Raw genomic sequence first — 15,765 nt, 5'->3', positions numbered from 1 at the left:
TCTGATGTCAGCATCAACTGTATTTAACACTTTTCAACTATTGCACCAGAGTGAGGAAAATTTAAAAAAAAAATTTAGGGTTAGATTGTCTAAAAATTGAAATTAATAGTACAATGTGGAAATCGCTATAAAGTATAAGGTGCAAAGTGAAATTAGCCCATAAATCTATTGCTATACTGCCACAAGTATGTAAAATTGTAGTTATCTCATGGCTTAGCCTATCTTTCCAAAGCTGTTAGTAAATAATCAACAAATGTGTTCTGGGTGCAAATTCACCTTCGTAGCTACATTTACAGGATCTACGAACTCTCTTTGGGTACTCGGAAACTTTTACAAGTCATCAGATGCAGTATCTACGTAAGAGATTTGCCAGCCCACTCTCTTTGACGTCGCTTTTGTCTGGCTTGCATCTTGTTGAACTTCTCTTTTCCTTTTTCCAGAAGAGGATCATGAACCACATAGTCATTTGGATCTTCGCTCCGAGACATATTATCCTGGGGTATTAAATATGAAGAAATATTACAAAGAAGCATTACAATGATTCAACTTTCTGAGGCAAAATCCCAGCTTAACAATCCAGTTCTCACATAGCTGTACAATGCATCTTTCCATTTCCAAAATTGTTAAGAGAGCTCCATGAAAGATAATTTCTGCTGGTGAGCCCTTTCTAAAGCGAAAAAATCCCACAAAACCCCACCTCGTTCAAGCAATCCAACTAGTTATCCACCTCCAATTCTACAAAGCCTGATACAAATGCGTCACGCTTTGGAATTTTTTCATGTTATCTATTTGTATACACTTTTTTGGGGCTGGAGCTAAAGAAAGGTAAAAATATTAAAAGTAAAGAAGCAAATGCATAATAATAAGCGCATTTGGAAGATCATGTGGTCCTAATGAAGATCACACTGCAGACTATATGAGATATTCAAGAGCTACAAGAGGGGTAGAGTCCTTGTTCATGATACTACACGGTCATTGCATCTGCATGCTACGCGACTTTACACGGTATTTCTCTGTTCAGCGGCCCCAGAATCTATGTATCCCTGTACCTTTATCCTTTCCTTTTGTTAATTTATTTCCTACCTTTTCCACTCTTTTTGGTTTCCTAAAACTTTCTCCTTTTTAAATATTTTATCGTAGTTGCTAAAAATGGGAAAATAGCGAAGTGTTCACTTTGTTTGCAAGGTGGCCAGACATACAAAACTAATCTTTTGATAACCATGCATTCCACAATAAATCGCCTGGGTTCCATAACAGCCAACCGACTATATTAAAATCACCACATAATCTGTAAGGAGATTAATTCTCTAAAGTCTGTTCTCAAAATTAAATGCCAAAGCAAATTTATAGAAACTCTAAATCACATAATTACTCACTCACATATGAGTTTGATTGATGGCCAGCTTCCCTTATTCTAATTTGACTGTTAAGGTTATTCAGCATTCATTTTCCTCACCCATCAAAATCAGTTGAATGTCATTGTGGAACTCAATTTGTATCTATTTAGCTTTAATGACTACATCCTCAGGGTAACTTGAATTTCAACATATGTGGCGTTGAAATTGACAGGCATGAAACAAAAAAGGTTTGCATCACATACAAAGTACTGGGGATCTTAAAGAGTCATTGTATTATGTATTTATGCTGGCTGTGGATGCTCAACAGCAGCAAAACTCAACAATGAGAATGCCAACTTCAATTTGATCTCAATCCACATTCAAGCTGACGGTACAAGGTACACAAAGAAGTGAAGATTACCTTGACAGGGTCAGGAGCAAACTTAAGCTGAACCCCCATCCATTCTGGTACATCATCCTTACCACCTGCATCTTCATCTTTCAATCCATTGGATTTGGAAGAAAATGCTGCCTTGAATTTTTCCAGTCTCTTCAGCACCTAAGAATCACAGAAATAAATGAAATCAGGAGTGTTAACCATCTATAGGAAGCTTGAATATAGATAATAGCACATCCATATCTTTACTTTTCATTCATTTTCTCCATCAAGTCATTGCAAAAATTTCCAGATCTAATACAGCTACAGCCATCCTTTCAGAGAACACAACCACATCATTTGAAACAAAAAAGTTTTGTGCTCTGACCTTGGTCAATGAATTTAACAGAGGATTATATGCCTTAGGAGAATATTATGTAAAAAGTGTTGAACCTCTGCTCTTATCAGAATACACAAGTATATCTAACAATAGAATTTCTCATATTTTACCTTGAGTTTCCCCAAGTTATGCATTAGGAACTGACATGCATATCCTCTTATGTTTTTCTTTCTTGTTTTGCTTCCCTTTTCTAATGCTGGTATTATTTGGTTTCGTTTACTAATGTTTTGTGTGCTTACTCTTTAAAACACATACTGCTTAACTCGGCCACTGCTCTAAGAACAACAGGTTCTCTCAATACACATCAATTATAAGTATAAGAAAAGAAGCTTTTATACAAGGTACAAACATAAAATGATCAATATGAATGTCAAATGCATACTTCATCCTCATGTCCTTGGCGTCTGCGCTTCTTTTGCTTCTGTAGCTGTCTTTCACGTTCAGCATTGTTCATCAACTGTAGGTCAGCATCTGCATTAGCCATGAGTTCAGCTCTAGCCTCTGAGCCCAGTCCCTTTTTCTTCAAGGACAATTTCTCCACCTTTGGTCGGTCATCATCACTTTCTACATGGGACCTGATAAGCAGACAATCTTTCAGCTCTCAAGAGTTCAATTGCTTAAAAAGGGAGAGGCAGATCGATTATAAGTATCAGCGAAGTCTCACATATTGGACTTGTACAATTGTAACATTTTCCCATCAAAATAAGGTCTCAATGATGCAAGCAAGACATAGTTTCAGCAGGTATATTAAACAGAGCAATCTGAAAGTACAGCATAACCTTAACAATATTTGGCAAGTGGTGCTATGGCTCATTAATGTCTTCAATCTATTAGGATCAAACAGCAGCACTCAAAAACATAAGCTGATAACCAGAAGTTACATTTAACAGTAGCAAAGTCTCCTTCAAGTATAAGCATCAGTCAGTGAATGTGAGTTTGCAACTGGCAACCTAATTCATATTGTAGGTTGATGACCAAGCAAGTTGCATGTGCAACATCAACAAGACCTAACCTATCAAAGCAAAAGAATACATCATACAAAGAAATTGTGTCTGAGTATGTAAATTAGACCCAAACTTGACGATGAAGAGTTTTACAATTAAGACATAATAAAACGCCTGTATTTGAACATAGTTTGCAACTCTAATAGACCTGGATGGACAGATTTGAAATAGCAAAACTTTGACATTCCACAATGAACAAGCAAACACTAAGCTAAAACGGGAAGAACAATTGCATTTTCATCTATGCTAGTGAGTTATGACATTTAACGGAAAAAAAGACTGGCAAATGTAAATTAAGACGTACCTTGGGGGAGACAATGTCCGGTTTCTTGGACTTGCACTACCATAACCTCCTAGAAAAGGCAGTACGATCAGAATTTTCAGCAACAATAAAACATGTGTAGATTATTCACACTAAACAGGAGCAGATTTTGCTAAGAGCCCCAAGAATAAACATGTTGCCATCTAGCTGCAAATTATCAATCTGAGCAGAAGTACTATCATAAAATATGTTCAAAACATCTCATCCAGCATGAGGTTTCATTTGAATCATTTTTGTGCATCTTATCCACCCTGTGGATCTGGCTAACGGTTGAAGTGTCACAATCAGTCTAGGAGTCATAAAAATACCAAAAAATTCTTGTTCTGTCAGACTGCTTTCACTGGGCAGTAGGAAGGATTACTGCTTGAGCCAATCCATAATCATATAAAACATGCTGAAGAATATCATAAAACAGCATACAAAAGCTTAGTTGCAGGCGCATAGTAATTTCTTGATGACATCAAAGCATTTCAGGAGAAAAATGATAAAGCACTTTCTATCAGGTCAAAAAATATTATATAGTTGTAAATCCGATTAAGTCCAAAGTAACAAATACTAAGCATTATGACACTAAATTTGGCTAGAACAGAAACAAGTTGACTATGTTAATTGGCATGGATAAAAAAGATTTGTAAGCTATAGGTTCATTTTAACTCTATGCAGAAAATAAACTTACCCTTATCCTTCTTTTGTTCAGTTGGAAGAACACCAAGCTCCTTTCTTTTCAGCAGTATCTGCTGATGCATCCTTGCATCAAAGTTAGCCTCATCTTCATCACTAAAATCAGAAGCTTCAGGCAACTTGGCATCTGATTGTCCCTGTGGTTCTTCCCTTTTTGAACGTAAAGCCTCTCTGACTGTCAACTGCTTATCCCTTGTAGCTTTAACGTCAGATGCTTTCTGCATTAGGAACTTCATTTAAGTGTATGTCCAAGCAATTTATTTATTACTGATCAGGGGAAAATAAATTATATTCGTTGTTCCCCCCAATAAGCGCATGTCATTCAACATTCATAAAGTTTGTCCCTCCAAAACTGACAGCATGTAGGTGAAGAAAAACTCATGTAAAATCTATAAAAAATACTAGGTAGATTCCTGGGAACACCAACAATAAAAGCATTGTGAAGACAAAAGCATATTACCTTCCATACTTTATTAAACCCATTGAAATTTTAGCACATTAAAAACTCTGAGCTAACATTTTTCATGTGATTTGTCAAAAGATGCACTTTTATCTTTAAAAACGTAATCTCAGAGAAAAGACAACTTCTAAGAATTAGCCTTCACTTCTTTACGGTAGAGTTTTCTTCCCAATATTTCTCTAGTAGTGTCTGGATCCTGTTTCCCTTTTCCCTGCAATTCACTTACCTAGCAGGTAGGCTGGCCTATGTGTTTGCATGGCTAGCTTATTAACAATATGTCGGGAGACATAACTAGGTTCCTGCACTATCACTGACAACTGAAAATTGCTTCCACTGCAGAAGTGTTCCGAAGCTAAGATATTAGATGGCTGCCAAAATCTCATGATGGAGGAATTTATGGCACCATCATGAAATGATGATGCAGGAAAGTTTTACCATCTAGATCCTCTCCAGTCACTCTCTAAACATTAAAAAAAGGTACTTTAACAATCAGTACAGTAGTGCTGTTATGATACAGTTTCACCATTTTGTACTGAAACAAGTTAGAAGACATTAGTCTTTTGCAAGTCAAGTAGCTAATCAGTAGATGGTTAACAAGCTCCTAACAGATCATGAGGTGAAGAACTACAGTTATTATTGATTGCCCTGACAAAAGGAATAAATGATTACCACATCATCAGTATGATTCTCCTCTTTCAGAAGACGTGGATCATCTAATACATCATGACTGCTCTTAATCCGGGTCTTGACATTAGCCGATTCCTTCTCCTCCTCTTCTGCTTCATCTCCAAATGAAAGCAAGTTCAACTTTCTATAGCAAGCACCCAAAAAACATGGCCGGCAACAAACAGTTAAATCATATAATATACCTTAAAGACAGCAGTTAATCACACAAAAGGCAAGCAAGGCAACTTACTTTGTAGCTTTCTGCTTGGTGTCTTTCTTCTCAGTTTCAACTTTAGAAGACTGCGAGGACTTTGAAGAGGCTATCCTGGGAACAATATCCTCAAATGGATTCCACAATACCTAGACAGCCATTTAAAGACAAATATTAGGCAATGAACCAATTAGAAACAATATTTTGTGATGATGCAGGACAGAAAATCCATTATGAGTATCTTTCCGTTCTTTTTACTCAATTATCACCCATTCACATGGACAAATTAATACAGTACACACAATCTTTCTATAGAGACATTTTACACAAAAGAGGAATTCAAATGAAATTACAATAGTCAACAATTAGATCCTACCAACATTTTAAAGCACAGATAGCCAGATAAAAATGCTATAAAAAATGCAATACTTGCCAAAATTACCAACAGGAGGCAAAAAAATCGCACTTAGGCGCTAATTTTCATGTTGCAAAAAGATCGGATATCCATGATGACTATCTTTCCTTTCTTCTTACACATCAAGCAAGCTATTCAAAGTTGTTATGATAAACTAAACACAAAATCTTTTAATAAAAAAAGGACTACTATGATAAGATTAAGCTTGTGCACACACTGCGATCGCACCTATATTTTGCCAACAAGAGATAATAAGGTGCTAGAAGTGCGTGTAGCAAAATTAAATGTGTTGAATTCTGCAGCAAAGGTTCAGAAAATTCAACATTTGACTTCCATTTGCTTGGGCATAGGGATCTCCAAGTTAAAAAAGCATTCAACTTGTAAAACTTGTTGGCTTCACAAATACGTCTTTACTGGACTAGCTAACTTATATCAAAATCCAAAATAAGTGTTGTAGTTTGTTGTAATGCAGCACTGAATTGGTATCATCATCATGTCAACATAAGCTGCCAGATTTGAACTAAGTTCTTTCGTTTTTCCTATACTTTAAAAACTGGAAAAGAACTTTTAAGAAATTTTTTCTAAAATAAAGCACAGCAATCTATCCTGGAAATCACAATATTGCATGAAAAAGTGACAATACAACCACTGTAAATTATCTATACTTCTTCAATGGCAATTCCTCTCTAGAAATATGAAATTCAAACACTATAAGAGATACACACCTCAACGGAAAGTACTTTTGGGGGAGAATCCAATGGCCTATCATCCTTATCAGTCTCAACTTCACCTATTCTTAGAAGGTTATATATGGAATCTCCAGTAACCTGCAAACATGAAAAGAAACCAAATAATTTAATAAATTCCAAATCAATTATAGAAAATTTTGCAGACACAACCAAAATTATATAATCTAATATATCTGTCAGCATTTTTGTCTGTGAGAGATTACTTTTCCAAAAATAGTATGCTTTTTGTCAAGCCAATCACAACGATCCAAGGTTATAAAGAATTGGCTTCCATTTGTATTTGGTGAACCAGCACCAGCACATGCAACCAGACCCCTATGCTTAAATCTTAAACGTGAATGGAACTCATCAGCAAACACACCACCATATATGCTCTCGCCTCCTGCAAGTGTGCAAAAAGAACTAAATTGGTGATGACAGTGAGGACCTGAAAGATCACGAATTCTATAAAGCAAAAAGAGAAAAAGAAAGGATAAACAATTTCCTCACCAAGCAATCAAAATAATGCCTTTCTGATAACCCAAATTCGAATCCATAACTTCATATATCCACTTAAACCGGGGTTGTTTTTACATTACACATTGATTATCACTCTCTAGACTTATTATTCAAAATCAAATCCATAACTTCATTTATCACTTACAATATAGCATTCTTGTTTTACACCGTGATTCTCTAGCTAAAGTTGTTACCCAAAATCAAAAATTTTATGTCACTTAAAATCTGGTATTTTTATGTGGCGCCGTGATTCCTCACGGGCTATAGCTTTCATACCTCGGTAAAAATATGTTTGCTTTATGTTACACCCCGATACTCTATGGTTTTATGTAGAATCGACCTGAAAACTTCATGTATCATCCTAATATACGTTTCGCCCTAAAATTTGAGTTCATAACTCGATACATCACTCAAAATGCTAAGTGACAAGATTTGAGCGAAGATTAAACACATAAAAAGCAGAAAAAAAGGTAACTTGTAAACTGTAGTTCACTGCCCTAGCTCTACAACTCCAACCAATGAGGCACAAACTTAGTCATGAATTTGTCGAAACCTCGGTGAATTAATCAGCCTAGGAAGTAAGCAAAAAGAGAAAATGGAAGACCTTGGCCAGTGGCAGTCGGGTCGCCGCCTTGGACGAGGAAGGACTTGATAATCCGATGGAAGATGGTATTATCGTAGTAACCTTCGACGCAAAGCTGGACGAAGTTTCTGACGGCCTTCGGAGCTTCTTTTGGCCATAGCTCAATGTCCAGCGGCCCGTAATTGGTGTTCAATATCACTTTCCCGTTCGTCGGCGGCTCCAATACGTACACCGTCGACATTGTCAAATTCTTTAGCCAATCCAATCAGTTTGGGGTTCGGTGTTCCTTCACTTCGCCGGCTGTCCGGCGACAATGATTAGTTAGTTTTGCTTTGCGAGCTAAAATTTGGATATTTATAGGTGGGCCGGTTACTCAGAACGAAGTAGTAGCCGGGTGAAAACTGGTTGCGGGTTCATAAACGGAGAGTCATTAGCGGCCCAAGAAGAACATTGCCTAATCTGGACGTGGACCGTCCACATTCTTTTATTTATTCATTTTGTTAATATATTTGTAAATTCGACCCAATCGAAAAAGTTGTTTCTTTTTTGTCAAAAAGCCAAGAAATGACTTTTGATAACTTTACAAACCTTAATCCAGCAGCAGGAAATCACAAAAGCCGGCAACTTTTATGGTTCCTGCAGGAGACTTATAAACCTACCCCAAATCCCCCCCAACCCCGATGTGGGATATCAACCTATGCAGGGAACATGCTACTAAGATCTAAAGAGACCCTGATTATCCCTGAAAGGCTGATGTCTTTTTTGTCAAAGCCAAGAAATGACTTTTGATAACGTTACCAGATTTAGGGTCAATTACAATTTATCCACCTAAGTTATACTTTAATTCTCACTTTACTTCAAACCTTTATTTTGTGTCACTTAACCATCTGAGAGACAAAAAATACTCATTTACTATAATTTTAAAAATTTTTTTTTTTTTGTAACAGAAGAAGGGGGGATTTAAGAAGGAAAGTCACAAAAAGGGAATTAGAACATAAAACTTTTAATGATAAGGAACAAAGAACAGCAAATAATAATTGAGGATAATTGCTATGCTATGATTACTAACAATAATGGATAGTAACAAATAACATGGGATGGCTTAGTTAGTAAGATATTTTACTTGTAACTAACTGTACTATTGATCCCCTCTAAAAAATTAAAAAGGTCACTAACAAAAAATGAAGCAAGTTCGATAGACTCTTTTCAGTCTGACCCCAATTAGAAAATTAAACGTCTAAGTTTATTTTCATACACATGCATATGTAAATTATGAACATCTGAAGAACAATATGATTCTCATATGTCTATTTATTTAGTAATATTTAGTTTTGAAATCACAATTTGGAAAAAATTTTATTTATTTGAATGAATAGTACTTGAATTTAACAAATTTTAATCATCCTAGTCATCTTGTAGCGTTCATTATGGAAATGTATCTTTTACGTTATTGTCGTATGCCAACAGTTAAATAAGGATTAATCTTTCTTAGCGTACAGATCAGCAAGAGTAGATTCATGCAGTGCAAATAGAAACTCCAGTACTTTTTTTTTTTTTTTAATGAAATGCCTAGAAAAGGAATGGATGGTGGAAAAAACACAAATAGAATTCTCGTTAGTCAAGTCAATTTTGTTCGTTGAAAGTACAGAAAGCGGGAGGAAGAAAGAGAATCAACCAAAGGGACCCTTGGTGTCCTCCTGTCTTCCATTTTCTTTTTTCGCCGGAGAAAACATACATTCAAGGCGCAAGTGGTGGTGATAAGGTGGTACCACCGGTGGTGGGCTGGCCTTTATGCTGGTGGCTTTAGGCCCTGTTTATCAGTTATCTCCCCCACCAACCCCACAATGAATGTACAGATGAATGTACAATAACTAGCTAGGAGTAGTTTTGTCCTATGAAAAACGAAATATAAATGGCTCCTCATAGTGGCACAAGCTCTGATGAATCCACCACCAACAATCTCACCGCGGTGGCCATTGATAGGGACAAGAACAGTGCATCAGCTGTCAAATGGGCTGTTGAGCATCTCTTGTTAACAGATCATTCAATCATTCTGATCCATGTTAAGATCAGAAATCCACAACCTCGTAGGTACCCTCTCTTTTTGGCTTATGATACATGTAATATAATGACTACGTATGCACCTAGTTAAAGGTCTATTTTCTTTGTTTCATGAATGATATTAGATAGGTTTGTTATTATCAGTCTCATAAGATAAGATGCAAACAAAATTTCACCTGGCAGCATTAGCATGTTGAACTCTGATCATTGGAATAATTAACTATGGCCATTTTGCTAATATATATATATATATGTATATATATATGCTGCATGGATCCTTGACAGAGAGTCTTGGCGCAGACGGTGAGGTTGCTAATGCATATAATGCATCAGGGATTACGGATGAGCAGCAGCTTTTCAAACCATCCCGCCTGTATTGCGCACGTAAAGGGGTACGCGATTTTTTTATGTATGAAGAATAGTTCGAATGATTTTGTGTAGCCTGTTATATATAAGAACAATTTTTGGTCATTGTTGTGGCAATGGATATATTGCATGATCGTCTCTTGATTGAGTTACTTTAAGGCCATTCAACCCAACATATGTATTAGATTGATCACCTTGGAGTAATCGGGTAGCAAAATCTAAATTAAAATCTAACATGACTGTGAATTGTTAATGGATGTGGAGGGAATTCCAGATTAAAGTGAAAGAAGTACTCCTTGAAGGCGTAGATGTTTCCAAGGCAATTCTGGACTATATTTCTGACAATCACATTAAAAATATTGTTCTTGGTGCATCGTCAAGAAATCCCATTGCAAGGTACTCTCTCTCTCTCTGATACACACACACACAAGCACTTTCACGGGGCAGATACACAGAGAATTGCATTACATTGATGAAAAACACAGTTCAGAAAGACCTAACATGACATATTAGTAATGCAGGAAGTTTTGGACTCATGATGTGCCAACAATTGTCAACAAGGCTGCCCCTGATTTCTGTTCTGTGTATGTAATCGCAAAAGGCAAGAAGCTATCTTTTCGACCTGCTGTAAGATCTAAGTCGACTCCTGTAACTCCTAAACAAGAATCTGCAAGAAACCAGTCTCCCATCAGGTTTAATCACAGTGAACCTGAGGATCTTTCTAGGTACATGTTACTAATCATTGTATGTAATATTGCTGACTTTTCTTTTCTTTTCTTTTTTTCCCCTCCCTCATAAATAAGGTAGTTTGTCTTGGATAGTGCCTCTTAACAAAAATTCTGGTCAACGAGCAGAGAGACATGATCGCATCTTTTAAAAAAATGTTCAAATTAAAATGATTCATGTGGCAGTCTTTCTTAGCTCATTATGATAGCTAATAACGATTTACAGACATCGTGAGGACGCACCATTCTTATTCAACCCAGGGTTAAAAATGAGCTACATCATGCCTCTATGGGGTTAGATGAAGGAAGATTATATACAAGAGAAAAAGTTGTGTGCACAAGACCAAACATTCTAGTTTCAATGTAGTGGGGAAACATTGTTTATTGTAGCCTATAGGGTTCAGACCTAAACTATTGGAACATGGTCGAGCAATCAATTGTTGAGAAGTTAACTTTCTGAAATAGATGAGCATGGCCGGGCATGCATAAAAGAAAGTTCAACCATTCCTTCTTTGGCATAATCAGCTTTATCAAATATGAAGCAGGGCATTATCTAGGAGAGAAGAGCAAAAGGGAGTGGGGCCTGCGAAAGTGTGGCCTCCTGCAGCTCTTCCGTTTGGATCAATGGAGAATATTGATATTTCGTTCGTTGCAAAAAGTAATGTACCCAGTCGCAATAGCCTCTCCACCAGTGATAGTGATTCCACTGCACCATTTCACTTTGGACCGATGGAGGCAATTATTAAAAATGTAGATTTTGCTAACATGCTGGATGCTGCAAACAGTGGAAGTTCTGGATCATCTTCAGTAAGTGATAAATTATAAATACTAATGAGTTGCAGAGTTGTTGTAGATGAATACAGAGACCATTCTGATGTTTATGTGAATATTAAAACCACAATGATTCATTACATTGGCTTTATGGAATTCCTAATGGCAGCTTGAAGCCGAAATGAATAGACTGAAACTCGAGCTCAAACAGACTTTGGAAATGTACAATACAGCTTGCAAGGAAGCTCTCTCAGCCAAACAAAAGGTAACGCTAGACGATGCATTTTCTCTTAGGACTAGTAGTCAATATACTTGCCGCATCCCTTCTCTCCCACCTGTTCTATCATCCAAAAGGACCACATGGTCATGAAATGGTAGCATGCTATCAGCTTTTATAACATTTGGAATGGATACTTTTTGCCCATCTTTCAGGCTAAAGAGCTCGACAGATGGAAAATGGAAGAAGCCCTGAAGATTGAGCAAGCCCGACATTCTGGAGAGTCAGCTTTCGCGATTGTTGAGATAAATAAGGCTAAACGTAGAGCTGCCATTGAAGCGGCTGAGAAGGCTCAAAAGTTAGCTGATATTGAAGCACAAAGAAGAAAGCATGCTGAGGAAAAGGCCAAGCGAGAAGCAGAAGGAAAGTCTAGAGCACTGAAAATTCTATCACAAAATGATTGTCGTTGCAGAAAATACACCATTGAGGATATAGAAATTGCCACCAATAAATTCTCAAGTTCATCAAAAATCGGGGAAGGTGGTTATGGTCCTGTTTATAAAGGTAAACTTGATCATACTCCAGTTGCCATTAAGATTCTGAGACCTGATGCAGCACAAGGAAGGAAGCAATTCCAACAAGAGGTAAGACATTGCTTTCTGTTTGAGATTACTAGCCCGCATATATGCACACAGGACGCTTTAGGAAAGTTTAAGAAGGAAACAAAAAACTGTGTACACAGATACTGATAGTGGTGCTTGTCCTTAAATATAGATGATTTTTTAACTTTAGGGGAAGAAAAAAAAAGTCTCGTGTCAATCCCACAAGCCTCTTATTCATTGTTATCAAAACTGTGGCAGGGAAGAAATAAAGCACTAGTTAAGCTTGCAAATGGTATAGAAACATAACCATATTCATCTATTGCGAGCATATGATTACCATTGACAAAATGTTATGGTACATGCTAAGACGCATCTAGACGTTTGTCAAAACGTAAAACCATCTTTCTTCTATAAATTAGATCCTAAACTTTGCTTATCTAACCTAAGATCAAGGTTCAATGACCCATGTCAAAATCTACCGACATTAGCACTTCAGCGGGGTATTTAAACATGCTAGTGGGATAGTCTGTAAATTTGTAGGTATACATGTGGGAATTTCTTTACGTACATTATGGTTTCTATTCTACAGGTAGAGGTCCTGAGCAGCATTAGACACCCAAATATGGTTCTCCTCTTGGGTGCATGTCCTGAATATGGATGCTTGGTATACGAATATATGAACTATGGAAGTTTGGAAGATAGGCTATTTCGCAAAGGTAACACACCACCCATACCATGGGCATTTCGGTTTAAAATTGCAGCTGATATTGCCACTGGCCTTCTATTCCTTCACCAGACAAAACCAGAGCCTCTTGTGCATCGGGACCTTAAACCTGCCAACATCCTTTTAGATCAAAATTTCGTTTGTAAAATTAGTGATGTTGGCTTGGCACGTTTGGTTCCAGCCTCCGTAGCCGATACTGTAACACAATATCACATGACTTCGGCTGCTGGGACATTTTGTTATATAGATCCTGAATACCAGCATACAGGTGAATTAGGGACAAAGTCCGATATATATTCTCTCGGGGTATTGTTACTCCAGATTATCACTGCAAGGCCTCCAATGGGGCTCACACATCACGTCGAGAGGGCTATAGAAGAAGGAAGAATTGCAGATTTGTTAGATCCAACAGTCCCGGAATGGCCTGTCGAAGATGCTCTAAGCTTTGCAAAATTATCATTGCAGTGTGTTGAGCTTAGGAAGAAGGATAGACCAGATCTTGGATCAGTTATAGTTCCGGAGCTTAGTCGGTTGAAAGAACTTGGTATGAACAGCATGTTTAACAACTCTTAGAAATCACCCCTTGCCCAGAGTAAAGATCTCCAAATATAAGCCAGGCAATAATCTGCTTCACTGATATACAATTACCTATATATCAAACACTTTTTTTTATTTTTTTTTATGTGTAGGGTTTTCTGGTGATGTTACTTGATCTTTCCACTGAAATTTTATAGGAAGTTGTAACCAGAGAGGTACATGGCTGTGAAAACTGGGAGCAATCAAAGTGTATTGCTAGATGCAAATGTAAATGTAATCCAGATTCAGAGGCTTTGTTGTTATGCTTCAATCGCAGAAATGCGTTTGTTGGAACTAGAAATTTTGCAACAACTTCACGTCCTCCAGCATTATGTGCACTGAAAACAGAAGAAGGTACGGAAAACAAATTTAACAAGAAGCATGAACGCTACTAAATGGCCCCAAAAATTTAACAAATTAAAATCACATATCATAAACCAGTTTAGAAACTACTTATAAAATTGAGATAAAAGCTATCATGTTACATCAGCTAAGTAAGAACTTCAACCAGGCCAAGAAAAAAAATGAAAAAGATGGTTATTTGTCACCATAAACATATCCAAATTCAGAATGAGAAAAAGGTCATGAGTATAGAGAAACGAATGAATGGGAAGTTCAATAATTCTGCATCAGGTGTCGTAGTTAGCTTGTCAATGCTCAATAAAATATTACGGATTAATCTTCCTTTGGCCCTTTTTAAGTACAAACCTTATTAGTATACTTATTTTCCTTTGGCCCTTTTTAAGTACAAACCTTATTAGTATACTTATTTAGCCTCTTCTTCTTTTAAAAAAAGTAATTTTTATTAGTTGAAATCTTGGCTTGTGCATTCAGCAAACATGCCTCTTAGGTTCTTTCCCTTGTCATGGATTCTAAAGTTTAATCACCACAAGCATGAAATCATTGGAAACTCAACCTATGACCCTCTAATTATGTGCAATTACAATAATTTTGATCGCCATTAAGGACAAACATTAGTTTTTTAGAATTTCAATAGGAGAGGAATGAAATTTAAGAAACAACGTGGGAGAAGGAAAATTTGAATCCAGGATCTCTGTATTATGAGAATCAATTTTAACTATTAAATCAATGCCTCCTCAATTATCATTACTGACTAATTATTTGTTCACGTTGATTATACAATAGATTAATGTGCATGGGAAAAGGAAAGTGATTGTCATAGCCAAGCCAGACATTTGTCCCCAAAATTTTATCCATTTGCTTGGATTACCAGAGTCAGGCTTGTTATTTATTGATGGACAAAGGGAACAAGCTAGATCAAGAATATGCTGCTTGTTTGATGCACAGCCCCACAAGAATGTCATATCAAAAGGATCTCCTTAGAATCTGCAATAATTGAATATGAAATTCTTTGCTTGGAGTCAAAGTTGAAATGGTTGAGTGGAAAAGTCCTTCTGCATAAGAAAAGCACATACAAAAGCAAACAGGATAAAGTATGAAACTATTGACGAAGAATTGATGCCCGCAAAGGTGGATTGTGTCTAGAGAAAAGCATATTGAAAAGATAGGCTGTCACTACCAAATGAATCCTGCATAGGATTCCCCCTACTGGTAAAAATGATTAACGAATACGATAAGGATCATCAACAAATCACCACACTCACAATTTGCAGAGGGTAGTACGTTAGTCACTTAAAAATTTAAATTACATGTAAATTAATAGAGTTAATTGTCAAGATGAACTTGCCAAGATCAAGTTTCACCAGACTCAGTTTTTTTCTAAATTCAAGGATTGTTATCACATTTTGGCCTTAACAATTCACCACATAATCGTGAGATTTTTTGTGATAGCTGAGTTTTGTTTACCTACACATTGATTCTAAAAATGTGCTGCAAGTCTCTTTAAATATATGTCATATCTCAATTATTGTAACTTTTTGCATGAAAATGTGGCAAAATCTCCATTAATTCCTTGATTGACCAATTGGTAGGAAGATTGCCACAGTTTCATATCCCTAGTGATGAAGGACTCGGAATGAGTGAAGCACCAAAATCAGTAG

The 15,765-nt window shown here is 36.7% G+C and overlaps 2 protein-coding genes across 2 annotated transcripts; one reads left to right on the top strand and one right to left on the bottom strand.

Moving 5' to 3' along the window:
• Positions 1–135: 135 nt before the first annotated feature.
• On the bottom strand, positions 136–8,160 carry LOC113706163 (peptidyl-prolyl cis-trans isomerase CYP57). Its single transcript, XM_072061717.1, has 10 exons — positions 7,724–8,160; positions 6,825–7,003; positions 6,598–6,699; positions 5,497–5,606; positions 5,250–5,391; positions 4,116–4,338; positions 3,422–3,470; positions 2,496–2,688; positions 1,759–1,896; positions 136–494 (listed from the first exon to the last, which is right to left on the bottom strand). Exons 1-10 carry the CDS (start codon positions 7,941–7,943, stop codon positions 354–356), a joined length of 1,497 nt encoding a protein of 498 aa, XP_071917818.1. The 5' UTR covers positions 7,944–8,160; the 3' UTR covers positions 136–353.
• Positions 8,161–9,614: 1,454 nt separating this feature from the next.
• LOC140012829 (U-box domain-containing protein 35-like) lies at positions 9,615–14,007 on the top strand. Its single transcript, XM_072061151.1, has 8 exons — positions 9,615–9,789; positions 10,049–10,155; positions 10,404–10,525; positions 10,651–10,854; positions 11,400–11,661; positions 11,795–11,890; positions 12,058–12,486; positions 13,034–14,007. The coding sequence occupies exons 1-8, from the start codon at positions 9,615–9,617 to the stop codon at positions 13,739–13,741; spliced, it is 2,103 nt and encodes a 700-aa protein (XP_071917252.1). The 3' UTR covers positions 13,742–14,007.
• Positions 14,008–15,765: the final 1,758 nt, after the last annotated feature.

Source organism: Coffea arabica, chromosome 8e (assembly GCF_036785885.1).
Source record: "Coffea arabica cultivar ET-39 chromosome 8e, Coffea Arabica ET-39 HiFi, whole genome shotgun sequence".
NCBI lineage: Eukaryota > Viridiplantae > Streptophyta > Magnoliopsida > Gentianales > Rubiaceae > Coffea > Coffea arabica.
This window is presented reverse-complemented; position numbering and strand designations above follow the sequence as displayed.